This window comes from Thunnus albacares, chromosome 7, assembly GCF_914725855.1.
Source record: "Thunnus albacares chromosome 7, fThuAlb1.1, whole genome shotgun sequence".
NCBI lineage: Eukaryota > Metazoa > Chordata > Actinopteri > Scombriformes > Scombridae > Thunnus > Thunnus albacares.
The window spans coordinates 34,874,361-34,895,021 of NC_058112.1; the positions used below are offsets into that span (position 1 = coordinate 34,874,361).

The 20,661-nt window shown below is 37.2% G+C and overlaps 1 protein-coding gene across 2 annotated transcripts in view; it reads right to left on the bottom strand.

Annotated features, from left to right (window-relative positions):
• Positions 1-20,661, bottom strand: part of LOC122985147 (protein NLRC3-like) — a 52,820-nt gene that overhangs the window by 16,227 nt on the left and 15,932 nt on the right. Inside the window, exons 4-5 of one of the 2 annotated variants that reach the window (XM_044355582.1) lie at positions 17,311-17,484; positions 10,131-10,307 (exon numbers count right to left, since the gene is read on the bottom strand). In XM_044355582.1, the coding sequence (XP_044211517.1) occupies positions 10,131-10,307; positions 17,311-17,484 (351 nt within the window). Of the gene's footprint in view, positions 1-10,130; positions 10,308-14,913; positions 15,103-17,310; positions 17,485-20,661 lie in introns of those variants that run through there. The other variant, XM_044355583.1, reaches the window with a different exon arrangement.

Below are 20,661 nucleotides of genomic sequence, written 5' to 3' on the forward strand. Positions count from 1 at the left end.
AATCACAAAAGATGTGAACATGTTTTTAATTGCTGATAATGAAACAGTTACAGCAGATCAGTTCCAGCTCAGATGAACAGCTGGAGGTCGACTGATTAACCAGATCAAACTAGTTTTCAGTGTCACATTAAAGTGTTGAAAATCAAAATATTCCCTGTCAGCAGTAGAGCCTTTAAACTGGGATTCATTTTCTTCAGTAAAAACTGAGTTTGAAGAATCACTTTGGATGCTGAGAACAGACATTTGGGATTAATCAATACTAAAAATAATTCTTAGTTGCAGCCATGAATCATTTTCAATAACTCTTTACTGAATGACATGATGGACTTTTATACTTCCACTCCACTACATTTCAGAGGGAAATATTGTACTTTCTACTCCACTACATTTATTTGACAGCTTTAGTTACTTTTCAGATGAAGATTTGACACAATGGATAATATAACAAGCTTTTCAAATACAACACATGACTTTTACTGCAGTAAAGGATCTGAGTATTTCTTCCACTGCTGGTAATTAGCTGCTCACCAGCTACACTAGTTCATCAACTATCTACTATGTTAAGTCAAACTTCCAATAAATCTATCAAAGTACTAAAGCACAACATACTTCATTAATAATTACAATGTGAATAAATATGTTTTATCCTCATTAAAAATCTAGCTGAGGCTTCATTTAACAGTTAATTAGCAGATATTTAAGGTGTAATTTTCAGGACATTTTACAGAGAGGAGGGTGTAATTAAATAAACAACCTGATATGCTGATATATCCACTGACACAAAACTACACACTGAAAACTCATTGATTTTATTATTATTCAAATGAAGAACTACATATGAATCTCAGTATATTGACTGCATGCCAACCAAACCATCTTAACACTTTCCCCCATTTCTGTCTGTAAAATGTCCTAAAAATGAAGCTGAAAATGTCTTTGAAATGAGTATAAAGTTAAAATAAAGAAAATCTGCTTCAGTCATCAGTCCACCTCTGTGAGCACATTTGCTTTGTTTTTTGGGAGTTTTACAGCAAACATTCAGACTCTTGATTGTACACTGACACAAAATAAGGAGGAAAATCAACATGAAACAGACGGCTGAGCTTCAGGTCTTCACAGGTTTGTTTGTTTAAACTTCATGTATGAACACAGGCAGGTCTGTTTTATTGGACCCATGAAGACCTCCAGGCTGAGCTGGAATTGTCTCACACACAGACAGACTTCTACATCATTAATCCCGGGTAGTATTTGCTCAGATTAGGACTGCTCGCTGTGTTTTGAGAACCATGAGATGCTACTGGTTCCCTCCTGAGTCAGTTTGAGTCCAGCTCCACGTCAGCAGAGAGGAAACAGAACTGCTGCTGGACAAATAGAAAACAGAAAAACAGCATCTACAGTCTGACAGTCCAGTGCTGAAACTCCACTTTCTGTCCGCTTCATCTCACAGTTCAAATGATTTTCTACAACACTCCAGATGGATCATATCATCTCATATCTACCTCATTTATGTTTTGAATGATAGTGTTCATTACAGCTACAATAAGGGCAAAAATATCCTAATATTAATAATAAAAATATGTTTTCATGCTGATGTGAACAGATCTGCAGAGTAAAGGTTGGACAGACTGACGCTCAGTGAAGAAAATACAACTTCACTCTGAATATTATTATTAAATACCATGACAGATGAATCTAAACATACGTGTATCATTGGTTTAATGCTGCACCATATAGATTGTATTTTCTATCAAAATGAGCAGCAGCTACAGAGACACTTAACATCAGGCTACAACATGCTCAGAGATGTCCACTGTCGGGGAATAAGAGTCCAAAACTAAACACTACTAAGATTCTCAGTCTTCCATCAACGTGTTTCTGTGATCAGATGCTTGAATATCAACACTGGACTTAACAGAGCAGCTTCCTTCAACACAACCACAGTTCACAAAACTTCACATCAATAATATGAAGCTTTCACCAAAAAACATCAAAGTCCAAACTGGGTTTAGTACTTAACAAGTGAAATAATCTGAGATGAAATCAAAAATGATCAACTGACTGTGGATGTTCATTCATGAGCTTCAGAAACAATATTTGATGGAGAAAATCTGATCTAAGCACAAAGATGAAACTAAACTAAACTAAAGGTCAAATATCACAGACACAACAGCTCTATTCACTGAATGAAGGCCATGAGATCTGCTTGAAAGCTTCCATGCTAGTAAGTGGCCCTTTGTGCTTGAATTATGAAGTATATGGCCAAAAGTAAAGGGACAGCTGAGTAGTTCCTTTCCTCTAAAACTGTCTACTTGTGACTCTGCATCACAGGCTGCATCTGTCTGCTGGTTGTGAGCAGTTCAGATCAGATTATATTGTTTTCTGAGTCCTGGAGACATAAAATGATGTCAGCATGCTAACAAACATACGTGTAATGACAATGCTAACATGCTGATATACAGCAGGTATAATGTTTAGCGTCTTCACCATCTTAGTGCAGCATGTTAACATGTTCTGAGGCTGATGGGAACGTCATTCCTTCTGAAGGTATTTGCTCATAAAGCAAAGTATTGACAAATGAAATGTTGAGCTGATGATACATGATGGACAGTCAGAGGATCACTAAAGTTATTAGGGTTCATCCTCTAAGCCACGTCTGCCAGCATGGAGAAAAGTCAACCTTTTGTGTTTGTGCAGCAGAAATATGTTTTTGATGATTTTCTATGGATTGATCTTGTGACTCTTTGTGGGGGTCCTGACTCCCTGGTTGGGAGCCTCATACTTTAGTGTCCTTTTGTTTCCTGGTTTGGTTGAAGCCACTTAGTCTCAATGAAGGAAAATCTTAAAGCTACAGCATACAGTGATATTTTACACAATAAACCTTGTGCTGACAGTTTGGGGAAGGACCTTACAGCAATTTTCAGCTGTCCACATACTTTTGGACATATAGAACATCACAAACATTCAAAGACATATTTCTGTTCCAAATTCTCTGATTGCAGCTTCTTAAATGTGAATATTTTCTGCTTTCTTTAGTCTCTATGACAATAAACTGAATATCTTTGAGTTGTGGACAAAACAAGACATTTGATGACGTCATCTTGGACTTTGGGAAACAGTGTATTAAAACAAAAACAGGGGAGGGGCTAAGAAGCATTTATTCTCTCTTTTTTATTTGGGTCCCATCAGCTTTTTCCTTCCTACAAAACAACTATTTAAAATCAAGTTGCTCAAAAAAACAACAAAACAAAACAAGCAAAATATAAAAATTAGAAATCAAGTGAAATAATTCTACGTTTGAAAACTGTGTTTGAAAAGATGAAAGTAATTTATTATTAAAAAAAAGTTAAAATAAATAGCTAAAAATAAAATATAATAAAAATATACAGGACAGACTTTCTCATTGAAGTGAATGGGAAGGTGTGTCCAAGGTTTTGGCTGGTATTGTATATAAAACTGGATGATAAAATATATTAAAAAAGAAGAAGTAAAAAAGGTTTTATCTATGTGAGATTGATCAGTTTTTGTTTTAGTGACTTTTTGAAAGAAAATCTACTTTTGATGCGTCTTTTTGTTGCAGCAGAAGAAGAAGTTTGTTTGATTATTACATCTGTGACAGAAAGCAGGATGTTGTAGTTTGTCACTAAAGAAATGTGGTAAAAAGATCTTTCTCTATGTACGCTCACTAAGAAGGTTATCATCAATAACTGTATTGTTTGAAATATGCCAACTCAGAAAGAATGGATGACTGAAGCTACAGAAATGATGAAGTTAGAAAAGGAAGCTTTTAGACTGTAAAATAATGAGACAGAATCCATGAAACATGAGCACCAGTGGAAAAGTCCTTAATGTCACAATACAAATCAATCCAACCTTTTCATTTGATTTGACTTTTTTCTCTTTATTTGAATGAATTGAATAGTTGTTGTCTTCTTCTTCTGTCAGTGCTGCTCTACAGTATGAACACTGCATGCTGCCTGTGCTGTAAGATGTAAGTACAGTGAGAATTGAAGGACATTAATAAGGTTTATGACTGATATTGTTTGAGGGTAAAGGCTTGGTTCAGATTTTCACATTGTTTTGGGAGCGTTAGAGATGGTAGGACTCAGTTGTTTCTTCATTAACTGTCAGAATTCTCTATTTTCTGTCTTTCTCTTTGTACTTTTGTGAGTCAATAAAAAAATAAACATGGTGAATTATTACAAATGACATTTTACATAAATATTGCAAGACTAGATTTGATTTGAGCCTCGATAATCGTTTTTGCATCTCAGAGAAAAACTAAAGTGTCTCTCAGCAGAACTGTGTTAATCCAAAAATGTGCCTATTAGATATGGCGTACATTAAAAACACTTATTAGGACAATAACAATAATAATGATGATAATAATAATAATAATAATAATAATAATAATAATAACAATAATAATAATAATAATAGTAAAGATAAAAAGCTTTGTGAAGTGCTGTGTATAGATAGAGCAGAAAGATACATTATACAACAATATAAAATGATAAAAAATAATAAGAAATAATATATCATAAAAAAAACACTACAAAACCACATAACTAAGAGGTATTAAGAAAACACTACAAAAACTCATTAATTGAGAGATAAACTTTGGAAATTGAAAATCCAAAATGAGAATGACTAAGAAAACTGACATTGCCACCTCTTGGACTGGACTTCATCACTTCTATGCCTGTGAAAAATAGAGATGAGATGTGATGTTGCTTTTCATTGAAATGTCTTGCAACAGGGCTGGTTACATCCTTTCTCTTAATAGAGCTCCAGTGTTTACTTACAGCCTGATGCAAATGACTTGTTAAATATTGTTATGAGATATAAACTATTCATTGTGACATCATATGTTTGCATATAAAAGCTAGATACCTTTAATATTTACACACAGAGCAACTCTGAAATGTCATCTGGAGCCATGAAGAGCCTTTAAAAGTAATCAATCAAATCTTCACAATCAATCCTAAAACAAACAGGTAACCAGTGAAGTGATGATAGAAATAGAGTAATATGAACTCTTTTCCTGCTTTTAGGTCAAAGTCTGACAGCAGCAGGGTTCTGTGCTGGTTTTATAGATATTATTTGAATATGTTTTAATGGTGAAAACAGGACTGGACGAGCTGCTGATATGATCATCAAAACTTAGACTGGAATCAAAAATACAAATACAAAGTTTTTCACCATAGAACCAAGATATGATGAAGGAACATCATCTTTATTAATACAAAATCCTCGTTTGAAAAGGGGCACCACTTCCCATTATTAGTCTAATTTAACTGTGCCGGGAAGAAACACAGAAACAACTTATCAGTCTCACGTCTGATGTAGTGTGTTACGATGCAGTGATCTAATTCTCTGCTTAAATTGAAGCCACAGACAACGACATGCTGATAAAGATATATTTATTGAACTAAATAATGAACAGTAAATAAATGAGATTTCAATGCAAACAGATAAATGAATAATCAACCAGAATAAATGTTCTAAATGGCATATATGAAGTTATGGATGAGTGATGGTGAAATGTTAATGAAAGCGTAATTAACGGAGAATTAATTCTTCACTTAACTTCTCTAAGGAATTAACCAGAGAGTTCAATTTAAACGACACCAACTCTTAATCATGAAGGAGATGGAGAGCAGGAGTAGCGTTGTTCAGCCTACTTTGCGTGGTGAGTTTCCTCTCGTGAACGTTGCGGGAGCCTTTAAGGAGAAGTGATGTAGTTACAGCTTCTTCAGGTGATTCTCCAGATCACCACAGGGTTCACCGATACAAAGAAGGATAAAGGTCTTGAAACCTTGAAGAGGTATTGATCCATAGAGAGCGGATCGTTTTAATTGAAGTCTTTGACTGAATGACTTTCTTACTAAATAACTCCAATAATAATCTCGCCGGCCGAACAAAACTATACTTCAAAATAAAATGCGTGAAAGAATTCCAACATAAAATTTGTTTTACTGAAGTAACAATACTGCACGTGCCTTAAGGGGGAAAAAAGTTAACTTAGAAGATCACGTGATACAAAAGAAAAAGTGTGGAGAAAATTAAAATGGCGGAAGTCTTCAGGACGCAACGTATGTCTACGTAGCAGAGTATCGGGGTATCAGAGAGAGCGAGCGTAGCCAGCACGCTGTTTTTATCAGGGCTGGCGCTAAGATGGGCCTGTGTGGGTGGAGATAGATGTTCTCCCGCGCAAAAGAAAACACGTGATCTTCCCTGAGTTGATTACATTTCAACCATTCAACTATCTCACCATGATCATCCAGATTTAACCCTACATTGCAAATGTACGATACGTTACTCAAATGTTCAGAGACACACATCTATAATGTAATCACCATCATAATACCTGAATTTAATCCTTTGATGAGGTTAAAACAGAATGTAGTTTGTTGGCTATACATCCATTAACACACAAAGTTAACAATCATCAATGCAGCTTAATTAAAACATACTATAGTTATTTAACAAATTACTTTTCATACTAGCTAACATACTTTATAACTACTAGTGTTACTTCTTTGTTTATCAAAGTATCTTTCATACATATCACATTCCTACTGAGTTATATAGAGTTTAATGGTAATTTAATAGATATTACAATAATAAAACATTATGCATCATACACCGGGAGAGGTCTGTCTTTAACATTCAACCTCATTGAAAGTTGTCCACTAGATGGCACTGTGGTTCCATTACTATGGAACAATTAAAGTTAGATATTTCTATCTCAGCTATACTTTATAACAGAAAGATCGAGTTGGACTGGTTTAACAGGAATTACTTTGTGACCAATAATATATAGATTACAAGATGATTATATACTTAAGAAACACTGAATCAAACTTCTGGTTTTAAGGAACACAGAAAGGCTTAACTGAATTTACGACAGGTCTGGACTATCTTTATCTGAAGTCACACCAGGGTGAAAGCAACAGGGGAGGATGTGCTTTGGAATGTGTGTGTGTGTGTGTGTGTGTGTGTGTGTGTGTGTGTGTGTGTGTGTGTGTGTGTATGAGATTAGAAGGTGAAAAGAGAACATAAAATGTAGGTAGAGTTGTCCAAACTCATCAAACAAATGGATGAGGTTTCACTATGATAAACAGTCTCTCTGCATTTGTCCAAGGAAAGGGTCCTTTAATCCGGTATCCTCTGAAACTTGGGTTGGTAAAGCATGTAGCATCATTAGTGTCATAACTTCCATTTGGGATTGTCCCACACAGTTTGAGGAGAGTTTGGGGTGAGGAGATGGTTCTGTGAGGAGTCAAAACTAAAACTTTAAAGTGAAGAAAGGGTTCTCAGTTTACCTGAGGGCATTTCCAGATGAAGTTGAATATACATCCATGTCTTTAGAGGTTAGAAGTTATTGTTGATTGAGCCCAGGCCTTCTTTGGGCTATTTTGGAGATTGCAGAAAAAACAAAGATCAACTGGTTCTCCTACAATGATTTGACCTGCATGCAGGTTTTCTGGACCAATGATAAATTCTTTCACAATTTAACTGAATGAAATTTGTGGACATCCAATCTGTCACATCTGGGCCTGTATTTATCAAGCGTCTCAGAGCAGGAAATCACTCCTAACTGGCCAAAAATGATCAGAGTGACACATCTTTGCTTCTACTTTTAGGAGAAAAAGCCTTTTATCAACTTTCCAAACTTGGTAAATGATTCCTACCCTGCCAATATTTAGGAGCTGCAGGAGATGGAGATCAGGCAGAGATATTCCCTGAGAGGAGAGATGTTTTGGGAACGCTTGATGACACTGAGCTTATTAAAAGATTGTTTGGACTAAAACAGAATCATTAGTGAGACTGACTTTGTGTGTGATGCAGAGGAGAACACATGATGTTTCTACAGAACATCATTTAAATAAATACAGAACGTCCTCACAATGTTACACTTTATGGTAACGGGGAAAATGCAGCTGTGCAACAGTGACGATTCTGTCAGAAGCAACAATGATGGAAGTCATGAATCAAACTTTGATCTGGCTTAATGCACATCGTAAAGATAATGAGCATGACGAGGGTCCTCAGTTACAGCCCACTAAAACTTTGATTTACACACAATCATGTCAGCTGCATAATGAAGGATATCTCAACTTCATTACAACAGCTCAAATATTTTATAGGCTTATTTTTTATTGAGGCTCCTTCAAATAACAGCAGAGCTACAGCCTGATATTTGAGAGAGGAGGATGCACCTGAACAATATATGTTTCTATTGTTACGCTGTATTTACCTTCATGTAGAGAACACAAGTTAACTTGGGGTGTAGTTGAAAGAGGAATTGGACAGTGGAAGAGAAGATGTTCTTCATGGAGAGGGTTTGCAACATGTGTCTGTGCAATATGTGCAAGATGCAGCACTATTACAGGCTGTGAAACCATGTGGCTGAACCAAGATCATTTCACACAGCTGAGTCTAATTACCTGTTATCTTCATTAACATATAGGCTACATTTATTTCTCAGGCTTTCTTTACACTTTGTAAATATCATCTTATGAATTTTGGCATCATAGTTTTGGTCCATAACCTTGGTAAGTTACCTGCCTGGTTACCTGCTTATACACATAATATACCAAATTACCACTGTTTCATATTTCCAGCTGAGACTGTGAGAAAACTACAACACGTCATCATTATTTCTACTTTGCTGCTCTGACTGTGGTAAAACAGTGACGTCTCACTCTCTCCCAGGAGTAATCCTTCTCCTGCTGACAGTCACAGTAAATTCTCTTCTGCTTCATTAACTAGTTTTAGTCCTCGTTAACTCTCAGTGTGATTCTGAGACGCTTGATAAATATGGGCCCAGGGTCAGAGTCTGACTTATAACACCTGTTTTTAATCTTTTCTGCATCAAACAGCTCATGTATAACACATCTGTAAAGTGCTGATTCAACAAAATCCAGAGATAACTGTTCAGTTTGTAGTCAGTTAAGAGACTTAAGTGAAGATGACAAAATCCAGATCCAGACTCCGGTCCAGATGGATCATCAGGATCCAGCTGATCCTCTCTCAACACACACTCCTGGATGTTCACTCACACTCTGACAGAGATCACTCCCATCTGATGAGAGAAGAAGAAACAACAGAGGTCATAAATCAGTGTTTAGTGAGACTCACTTCATCAGCTGTGAGTCAGTGATGCAGCACATCCAGTATAAAGAGCAGCAGGGACTTCAGTCCTGTTCAGACCAGAAGTGGAACAGCTGTGCAGCGTAGCCTGTTTCCTTTCAGCTCTCATGTTAACGTGTTGGAGTGAACACACTGAGCTCCAAGCTCACACACCTGCACAGACTTTTGCTATCAAGTCTGTTTACTCTGCAGATTTCACTCAAGTACACAGAGGAAATAAAGTGCTGAGAGTCATGAACACATCATTACTGCAGAAACAGAGACATTCACTCATCAGTTTACTGATGGATTTACTGTTGATACATGTGAACTGTTAGAAAAGTTGAAAGTTACAGAGTCTCTGTGGGATTTGAAGATCTTTCCTGCTGTTAAATCATCACATGACAATCAGTCAGAGCTCTCAGCTAAACAGCTGCTGTGATTCCTGGACTTCAGCAGAGGTTCTGGTCTGTATAAAGACCACATGGTTACTAAACGTAATGATGCTTGTGTGAAATCAGAGCCAGTGATTTGCAGGCTGCAGTCAGACTGATCTTAGAGCTCTGACAAAGATGAACTGATCAATTCTTAAGTGTTGAAATGGGAGAACAAACACTTTCAGATCAGATTTGATGGTAGGACAGTTTGATGATGAGGACCACTGTCTCTATACATCTTGTAAGGCTGTCAGCTGTAATCCAGCTTTATTTCCTGCAGACATCAACACAACAACAACAGTCGTCTTCACATCAACTCAAACACATGATCACAACAAGCTTCTGGCTGATCTGATTGGCTGACTGTTCTCTCTCTCTCTGTCTTTCTGTCCAATCCTGAAGCCTGTCACCATTCTCCTCTCACAGCTTCACTGAGGAAAGCAGCCACTGAGAAGGTTGAAGGTTCACCAGGAAATACTGGATCTTTGCTTTGATACTAACTGTGTTTAATACAATACTGCTGAAACCAGCACAGACTGACTCCAACTCTCTACTCACATCAGAGTCTCCAGTCTACAGTCTGGACTCTCCTGAAGATCAGACAGCAGCTTCACGTCTTTCCTCCGCAGGTAGTTTCCTCTCAGATTCAACTCTCTCAGATGGGATGAGGGGTTGGACTTCAGAGCTGAGGCCAGAGAAGCACAGCTGATCCCTGACAAATTGCACCACCACAATCTGAATAAAGAATAAATGACGTCACTTTAGAAAACAAAGTTCCTTTTTTAAATCATTCAATGTTTCATAATCTGTTCAGATGTGAAGAAGGTTTAGAAGCTGCTGGAACAGCCTTCAGAGGATCTGAGAGGAGCTGAAAATATACATATTTTTAAACATAAACTAAAAACCATCTGTTTAGTCTGGCTTTTATGTAGTGTTTTATCATTTTATGGTTTTATTATTTATACTTATTTTATTTATCATCATGATTTATTTTATTCTATTTTGTTTATCAACATTTTACTGTTGATCATTATAAATTATTTTTTTAATTGTTTATTAACATTTTACTATTTTACTAATCTATTTATAATGTGTAGTATTTGACAACTTTTTGTTATCTTTATTGCTTGTATTATCTTTTATTATTTATATTTTATTATCTTAACTACCCATTTTTTATTGTTGTCTTATTTATTGAACCTTTTTTGCTTTTTTAATTGCTTTGGTGTTCATTAGTCTCTAAATCCATTTTTAACATCCTACGTTTTGTCAGTCACCTGTGCAGCACTTTGAATTGCATTTTATTTGTTTGAAAGGTGCTATATAAATAAAGTTTGATTGATTGATTGATAGAATGTAGAAGTTTATAAAATGGAAACTCAGCTGAACCCAACAGGATGCAGGTTAAAAACTGTCAAATACAAACAGTGAAAAAGAGCTCTCATTGATATTAATGACAACATGCTGCTACTTCAATAAAGACGTAGTGACTTCACCTCTTAAACTCTGCAGCTCCACCAGTGACTCCATCTATACAAACTCATGTTGTGCAGCCAAACACAAGTGAAAATGCAAAAAGACTCAAACATGACACAGCTATATTTTTTAGGCCTACATGTGCAAAACAGTTGAGCAAGAATAATAAAAGACCTGCATCACTTGCAAGAGTTTCATCATTATGCACATTTAAAAAACATAAATGCTATCCCATAATGCAACACATGGACTGTCAGTTACATTACTGCCTTCTACTGGATTGAAAATAAGACTCAGTTCTCCTATTTAATCTAAATGATTATATATAAAATAAAACTAATATATATATTCGCACCCTCATCCCATTCTCTAATATAACTTCTCAATCAAGGCTCTGAGAGAGTCTGAAAGCCTCTCAGCAGCCTCTGCACTTCCTCTCCAGTAATAATCTCTATTCTCTCAGATTTCCTTTCTGCCTCAGCAGCACAGTTAATCACCATGGACAGAAGTGCTCAGAACTTCATCTTGTCCTCACAAAAACAATATTCATCATGCTTCCTACCTGATTAGTTCTCCTTCACTTCTTGAATCTTTTCATTCCTATCTGCTTCCTCATGGCTCAGCCTTCTCTTGGACCTGATCCTCATGACTTCCATCTCTTTCTTTCTCTTTGGACAGTCTGCTTGCCTCATGTCTCCCCCCACACTGATTACACTGGGGTTCTTTTTCACAGTTTCTGCTGCTGCACGTCTCATCTCCACATTAACCACATATCCCCAAAACATGTCTACACACAAGCCAGCTGTGTCCACATTTCCAACAACGTCTGCACTGAATGTGTTTGGGAACAAACAGCCTTACTGGGTAACTGATATGATCTAAGAATACTTTGTCAGGCAGGATTTCTCATTCAAAATGCAACACACCAGGGACCAGATGCATAAAACTCTGTGTAGATTCATGACTAAAACTGTGTGTACGCATAAAACCACAAACATGCAGACGCATTCTTTTCATCAGATTTATAAAGCCGTGCGTACGCATGGTTCTGTTTTATAAATCTCAGTCGTCGAGGAACTGGACGCACGTGCACGAGCCTCATTTCCACTCCCACAATGAACCATAAATGGATTAAGACACACCCTGAACCAGCTGTTTTCATATCAATGGGTCACCTGCCTCATCAGTCTGTACAGCTGTCAATGAAACAAACGGGAAAGAAGAAGTGCAGTTTCACTAAATTGTGTTGCAGCGGCGAGTTTCTCCAACAGCCAGAATAACTGTCATTACGCGCCACCATTACACACGGCTGTGCAGCTCTTTATACCATCCATATCATTAATTCATCACGTGAACTGTGAACCATCGTCAGCAGTAATATCTCAGAAATGGAATCAATGTTGTAGTTTGTAGCTCATATCTAAACCGACTTTACAAGGTGTGCCACAACTAAGGATAAAATAAAAACAATAATAAGAGCAAAATAAAATGTTGGCTCCTATGGAAATTAAAGGAATGACAAAATGAAACACAAAAATAATTAATCAATGTTAATTTAATAAATGCACCTTTGATTGGCATTTTACAAATATCTGTGTTAACACCCCAAAAGAACCCAAAAACACACACAATCAGTGCAGCTGGTTATCAACCTGAACAAACAATGTTTTACTAAAAGATTCTGTCTCTCAGCTTATATTTCATCTCCACCTCATCACATCAGCCTCAGATCTCTTAGGAAAAACATGTGTACGCCTGGTCTAAAGTATGCGTGAGGTGTTCACATTCTCACCGCACATTCTGTGTTTATAAATATCAGTTTATGTGCGAGAAATGGTGTGTGCATGGTTTTTGTGTGTATGTATCGTTTATGCATCTGGCCCCTGGTCTGGTTTCAAACTTTTCTCCGTCACTCATCCTGATCATTCAATGACTGTCAACAACTTACTGGAACGCTTCTATGAAGTGTGAAACATGACACCTGCTAACCATCTAACTCATGTTTCCAACAACTTCTTCAGCTGTGTCTGTGAAACACATCCAACAATGATCAATCCATTTCTTTTCACATCAACTAAGTTGACATCGCCAAGTTTGTCCTTAATCCAACTGGCGACTTCATGTTTGTTCAACAGAACTCCAAATCTGTCCTTGTTCCCAGTCAGTTTTATTCCAGCCAAGTGGATTTCTCTTTCTTTCTCTCTATCATCACTGTAACTTCAAATTTCTTCTTCTTTCTTCTATTTTCTTCCTGATTTCTTCCCGCTGCCTCTTTCAAGCTCGTCCACCTCAATCTTCCTTCCGCCATCCTTCTATGGGACTGTCATGACTCAGGGCAGCTAATATAGCAGCTAGCATCTACCTTACTTTCAAACTTGAAATAAGATTTTTGTGCACATTGTGATAACTCCATTTCCACAAAGTAGACATTTCACACGTCACTCAGTTCTAACTGAACCATTTCAATAAGTAACCACTGCATACACACAACACAGTGCACATGTACACATGTTCACTGACTAAAGGTGCAAATGCAAAGTTTTCTCTGGATTTCAAGAATCGATTATTGATCATTCAAATAAGAATTTCAATTAATCACAACTATTTTATTTATTTTTTGTCCAGCCCTAAAGTTTAGAAGACGGAAACTCCAAACACCTGAACCCAACAGGATGCAGGTTAAAAACTGTTAAATATTAAAGACAAAAAAAGTTTTAGTGGTTCAGAGTGAATTATCCAGTGCAGATTCTTCTTGTTATATGAAGGTTTTAAATGTGCAGCTCAACATTGCTCTGACACAGTCAATGGACTAAACCACTGAAGAAGAAAATAGACTTTCCCATTAAGATCCTCAGTGTGGATCAGCATAATATCAGCTTTATGTCTGCAGTTTAGTGTCACCACAACTGTCACATCATATTAATCTCAGCACAGCAGTTAGAAATGGTGTCTGACCTCAGAGTCTCCAGTCTACAGTGTGGACTGAAGACTCTGAGGTCACCTGCATTGATCTCTGTGTCATTATGTGTGTGTGTGTGTGTGTGTGTGTGTGTGTTCTGAAGGATCAATATCAATGATTAGACATTATTCATTAAAACACATTAAAGAGTATAATAAAGAAATATTTCTCCTTCATCAAGTAAACTTGATCCATTTAAAACAGATATTAGTTGAGAGGATCTTCTGTATACAGATGTGACTCTTTCCCAAAAATTATGAACATTAATTGATTTTAACAACTAACAGTGGACATTTTTTTATAGTTTCTTTAAGAATCAGTCATCTTTTATAACTACAGACTAAACTTTGTACAGTAAAAAATGAAAATAGTAACAGACAGTCAGTGAACTGACCTCAGAGTCTCCAGTCTACAGTTTGGACTCTCCAGTCCAGCAGACAGATGCTTCACTGCTGAGACAGACAGACTGTTCTGGCCCAGCTCCAGCTCTCTGAGATGGGAGGGGTTGGACTTCAGAGCTGAAGCCACAACTTCACAGTGAGTCTCTGAGAGTCCGCAATCAAAAAGTCTGTAATGCAGATAACATACATACAATATACACTTTAATAATAAATATAGATTCTAGGCATTTTCATCACTAAACAAACTAAGATGTGATGAATAGCTCAGTTATCTCTGTTGGCAGAGCTGGTCGGCCATTAATCACAAGGTTGGTGGTTTGAAACTTGAGCTCCTTCTGTCCACATGTCTAAGTGTCTTTGAGCAACACACTTATCCAAAATTGTACGTGTATGTAAAAAAATGTCACTTTGGACAAAAGCGTCTGAAAATGAAAGTAATGTAAACGTGTCATGTTGTGATTTACCCTTCAAATCAAAGTTGAGTTATTCAATAACTCTCCTCACTCTCTCTGCTGCTGTACTGCAGACTTTTTAATGGGATTCTCTGTTTTGGTTTCATCTTGCAGACAAAGGCAAAGAAAATGGAGTTGCATTTATGCTTCTATAAAGTCCACAGTGATTGCTTCTTATTTGTCTTAAATGTCTCCTTGCTTTGCTCACTTGAGTCGTATCCTTGTGTCTTAGTCCCTCCCACCTAAGATACAAGGGAGAGATGCAGGAAAAGATGTGAGGGAAGAAGAATCAAGGAAACATGTTTTTGGATGTCCTTTCCTTTCAGGCGTCATCTGAAGTGACGTCAGCTGTCAGTCTACAGGTGTTAACAGCTCTTCAGTGTCTTTTCATGTGCTGGAGTTTAAATGTGATGTACTGTCTAAAAAATGAATAATGGCGTACAGTTACCACTGCCAGCACAGTGATGTAGTGATGTCCTCCAACATGACAAAAGACAACATGAAATATCTCTGCATGTTTCTCCTGAAATAAACTGTTTGACAAACATCTGCATGTTATATTGTGAACAGATCCATCAAACAGTTTGTAACTGCTCAGACACTGAATACACATTTCTACTGGCAGCAACTTTTTCTAATATATATTTGTTATTTGCATCTGCATTCATTGATATTCTGTTTGTAAATTCATTATTTAATAATTCATGTTATGATGAGAACATCTCATAATTTGTAGGAATAATTTAAACTTGTAGTTTATATGTTTTAAGGAAAGAGGAAATATGTAAATATATCTCACATCAATGTTTACTTTCTACCTTGTCACAGTCTGGCTCTATGTATCTTCCTCTCAGCTCTGAGTGAGTCTGGCTCTACTAAGTTCACTTCTCTCTCACACCAACTTTCTTCCTCACTGCTTTATGTGACTATCTAGTCATGTACAGTGATGGTTATGGAGCGGCTTGTTTAGTGTTGGCTTAGTTACTCTTCATCTAGACATCACTCTCTTAGGTTGTATTTATCCATCATCATTTATGTGTTACACTTCTGTTATCCAGTCCTTTTGCTCATGTAATTTTACTCATTCATACGATGAGTTGCCAGTTTTTATGAGCCAGCCTGCTTTTCCCTCCTCACTTTCCCTCCACACCTGCCCTGCATCAGCCTCGTTAGTCCTGCCCTGCTCCCTGTGTCTTCACCATCCACTCAGCTTCTTTCCTGTTCTCCTGCTCCACCTGCACCTCATCCCCTCTTCAGTTTAGTTTTATTTAAATCCTGAGGGATGTTCCATCAAGCTGGCTAACGGGATAGTCTGGTTTATTTCGATAAGCCTCGATAATTTAAGTGAGAGTTCGTTCCATCACCGCGGCTTATATGAGTCCCAGCTCAGTAACCATGGTAACTTAGTCAGCAGAACTAGCTGCTCCGTGGCAGGTTAACGGTCAAGCTTAATTCAGCTGCGTGTCAAAGAATGTCTGACGGACGGAAACAGACTCTCAAAAGACGGTTCCATCAAGAGTCTTTTCACACTCACAACCCTTTTATTTAAAAGCTCAGCATTTATAATTTAAGAAATAAAAGTGTGTCAGCGTTATTTTGAAGTTATTTATTTATTCATTCACTCATTTTGTTCAAGCTGTGAAGACAAAAAGAAAATTAAATAAAGTCCAAACCATGACCTTCTGCTGTGTTTAAATGTATACAGTATTAACTGCTTATAGTGATCACAGTTACAGTGATCAGCTGTTTATAAAAAGCTCTGGTACAGAATCATTCATATACAACATTTATGCTGTTTAAATAAGTCACCTATAGAAATCTGACACAGTCAATGGACTAAACCACTGAAGAAGAAAATAGACTTTCCCATTAAGATCCTCAGTGTGGATCAGCATAATATCAGCTTTATGTCTGCAGTTTAGTGTCACCACAACTGTCACATCATATTAATCTCAGCACAGCAGTAAGAAATGATGTCTGACCTCAGAGTCTCCAGTCTACAGTGTGGACTGAAGACTCTGAGGTCACCTGCATTGATCTCTGTGTCCCTGTGTGTGTGTGTGTGTGTGTGTTCTGAAGGATCAATATCAATGATCAGACATTATTCATTAAAACACATTAAAGAACATAATAAAGAGATATTTCTCCCTCATCAAGTAAACTTGATCCATTTAAAACAGATATTAGTTGAGAGGATCTTCTGTATACAGATGTGACTCTTTACCAAAAATTATAAACATTACATGACTTTAACAACTAACAGTGGACATTTTTTATAGTTTCTTTAAGAATCAGTCATCTTTTATAACTACAGACTAATCTTTGTACAGTAAAAAATTAAAATATGGGAAAAAAATAACTTCATGGATGTAAGTTATGTATGTACATAAATTAGGTTCAGTTGTTAAACATTAAGATCAACAATAGTAACAGACAGTCAGCGAACTGACCTCAGAGTCTCCAGTCTACAGTTTGGACTCTCCAGTCCAGCAGACAGATGCTTCACTGCTGAGACAGACAGCTTGTTCTCGCCCAGGTTCAGCTTTCTGAGATGGGAGGGGTTGGACTTCAGAGCTGAAGCCACAACTTCACAGTGAGTCACTGAGAGTTCGCATCCATCAAGTCTGTAATGCAGATAACATACATACAATATACACTTTAATAATAAATATAGATTCTAGGCATTTTGATCACTAAACAAACTAAGATGTGATGAATAGCTCAGTTATCTCTGTTGGCAGAGCTGGTCGGCCATTAATCACAAGGTTGGTGGTTTGAAACTTGAGCTCCTTCTGTCCACATGTCCAAGTGTCTTTGAGCAACACACTCAATCCAAAATTGTACATGTATGTAAAAAAAGGTAAGTCACTTTGGACAAAAGCGTCTGAAAATGAAAGTAATGTAAACGTGTCATGTTGTGATTTACCCTTCAAATCAAAGTTGAGTTATTCAGTAACTCTCCTCACTCTCTCTGCTGCTGTACTGCAGACTTTTTAATGGGATTCTCTGTTTTGGTTTCATCTTGCAGACAAAGGCAAAGAAAATGGAGTTGCATTTATGCTTCTATAAAGTCCACAGTGATTGCTTCTTATTTGTCTTAAATGTCTCCTTGCTTTGCTCACGTGAGTCATATCCTTGTGTCTTAGTCCCTCCCACCTAGATACAAGGGAGAGATGCAGGAAAAGATGTGAGGGAAGAAGAATCAAGGAAACATGTTTTTGGACGTCCTTTCCTTTCAGGCGTCATCTGAAGTGACGTCAGCTGTCAGTCTACAGGTGTTAACAGCTCTTCAGTGTCTTTTCATGTGCTGGAGTTTAAATGTGATGTACTGTCTAAAAAATGAATAATGGTGTACAGTTACCACTGCCAGCATAGTGATGTAGTGATGTCCTCCAACATGACAAAAGACAACGTGAAATATCTCTGCATATTTCTCCTGAAATAAACTGTTTGACAAACATCTGCATGTTATATTGTGAACAGATCCATCAAACAGTTTGTAACTGCTCAGACACTGAATACACATTTCTACTGGCAGCAACTTTTTCTAAAATATATTTGTTATTTGCATCTGCATTCATTGATATTCTGTTTGTAAATTCATTATTTAATAATTCATGTTATGATGAGAATGTCTCATAATTTGTAGGAATAATTTAAACTTGTAGTTTATATGTTTTAAGGAAAGAGGAAATATGTAAATATATCTGACATCAATGTTTACTTTCTACCTTGTCACAGTCTGGCTCTATGTATCTTCCTCTCAGCTCTGAGTGAGTCTGGCTCTACTAAGTTCACGTCTCACTCGCACCAACTTTCTTCCTCACTGCTTTATGTGACTATCTAGTCATGTACAGTGCTGGTTATGGAGCGGCTTGTTTAGTGTTGGCTTAGTTACTCTTCATCTAGACATCACTCTCTTAGGTTGTATTTATCCGTCATCATTTATGTGTTACACTTCTGTTATCCAGTCCTTTTGCTCATGTAATTTTACTCATTCATACAATGAGTTGCCAGTTTTTATGAGCATCTTATTTCACCACAGTAGTGATGACTGTATATAGTTTGTGTTCAACATTAGATGCACTATGCCACTCCCATCTGCCCTGCTATCACTGCAATCACCTCATTCCCCTCACCTGAGCTTCCCGCCCATCTCCCTACACACAAACTATCAGGAGACAGTTTCACCTTTCTCGCTGCTGTTATATAGGAGCATGTGTTTAGTTTAAGGAATTGTTATGAGGAAAATGTAATCTGAGACACTACTGCATTTTATTTTATAGGAACATCATCTGTCTCATTGTGTTTTTTGTGTTTTTATTTTTTTGTTTGCTCTGTGTTTCCTTCCTGAGTTCATGTACTCCTCCCCAGCCTGCTTTTCCCTCCTCACTTTCCCTCCACACCTGCCCTGCATCAGCCTCGTTAGTCCTGCCCTGCTCCCTGTGTCTTCACCAGCCAATCAGCTTCTTTCCTGTTCTCCTGCTGCACCTGCACCTCATCCCCTCTTCAATTTAGTTTTATTTAAATCCTGGGGGATGTTCCATCAAACTGGCTAACGGGATAGCCTGGTTTATTTCGATAAGCCTCGATAATTTAAGTGAGAGTTCGTTCCATCACTGTGGCTTATATGAGTCCAGCCAAGTTTCTTATTTTCCCCGGCGGCAGAACAGGCGAAGAGAGCAGTGAATTTAACTTAAATTTCTTCCCCCCTTTTATTGTCATAAGCTTTGAGGAGAAGACGCTTGTCATTGAGAGAAAATGACTTTCTGTCTCTGTCATGATGTCAGTGTTCACGCAGCAGCAGCCGCTTATCATGGGAGTAAAGTACAAAAATAGATTTACGTGGTTTAAAATGTTTTTCCACATGTTGTCATGTATGAAGAGACCCAAAATGATCACTGTAGGTGGACTACTTGATTTCTATAGGTGACTTATTGAAACAGCATAAATGTTGTATATGAATGATTCTGTCTCAGAGCTTTTTGATCCATATAAACAGCTGATCACTGTAACTGTGATCACTATAAGCAGTTAATACTGTATACATTTAAACACAGCAGAAGGTCATGGTTTGGACTTTATTTCATTTTCTTTTTGTCTTCACAGCTTGAACAAAATGAGTGAATGAATAAATAAATAACTTCAAAATAACGCTGGCACACTTTTATTTCTTAAATTATAAATGCTGAGCTTTTAAATAAAAGGGTTGCAAGTGTGAAAAGACTCTTGATGGAACCGTCTTTTGAGAGTCTGTTTCCGTCCGTCAGACATTCTTTGACACGCAGCTGAATTAAGTTTGACCGTTAACCTGCCACGGAGCAGCTAGTTCTGCTGACTAAGTTACCATGGTTACTGAGCTGGGACTCATAGAAGCCGCGGTGATGGAACGAACTCTCACTTAAATTATCGAGGCTTATCGAAATAAACCAGGCTATCCCGTTAGCCAGCTTGATGGAACATCCCTCTGGATAAAGATTTATTCTTCAAGTTCCTGTTGCCTGCAGTCTCCTGTGTTTGGCTCCACCTGCTCTGCTCTTCACAACATACCTGACGCACAGGGATTTTCAGCCTCATAGAAACTGATATTTAATTAAAATGTGTTTTCTGCTGACTGACTATATCATCCATGACACAGGCTAAATTAGTAGAAGGAATATAAAAATAATACTCTTTCTAGTGAATGATGAAAGTTGTTTTATGCTTCCTTTATTAATCAGGCCTACAGTGAAAATTTTAATCCAAAATGTTAAATAGACTGAGAATCAGAAGACAAAACATCTAAACTTGGGAGTGATATT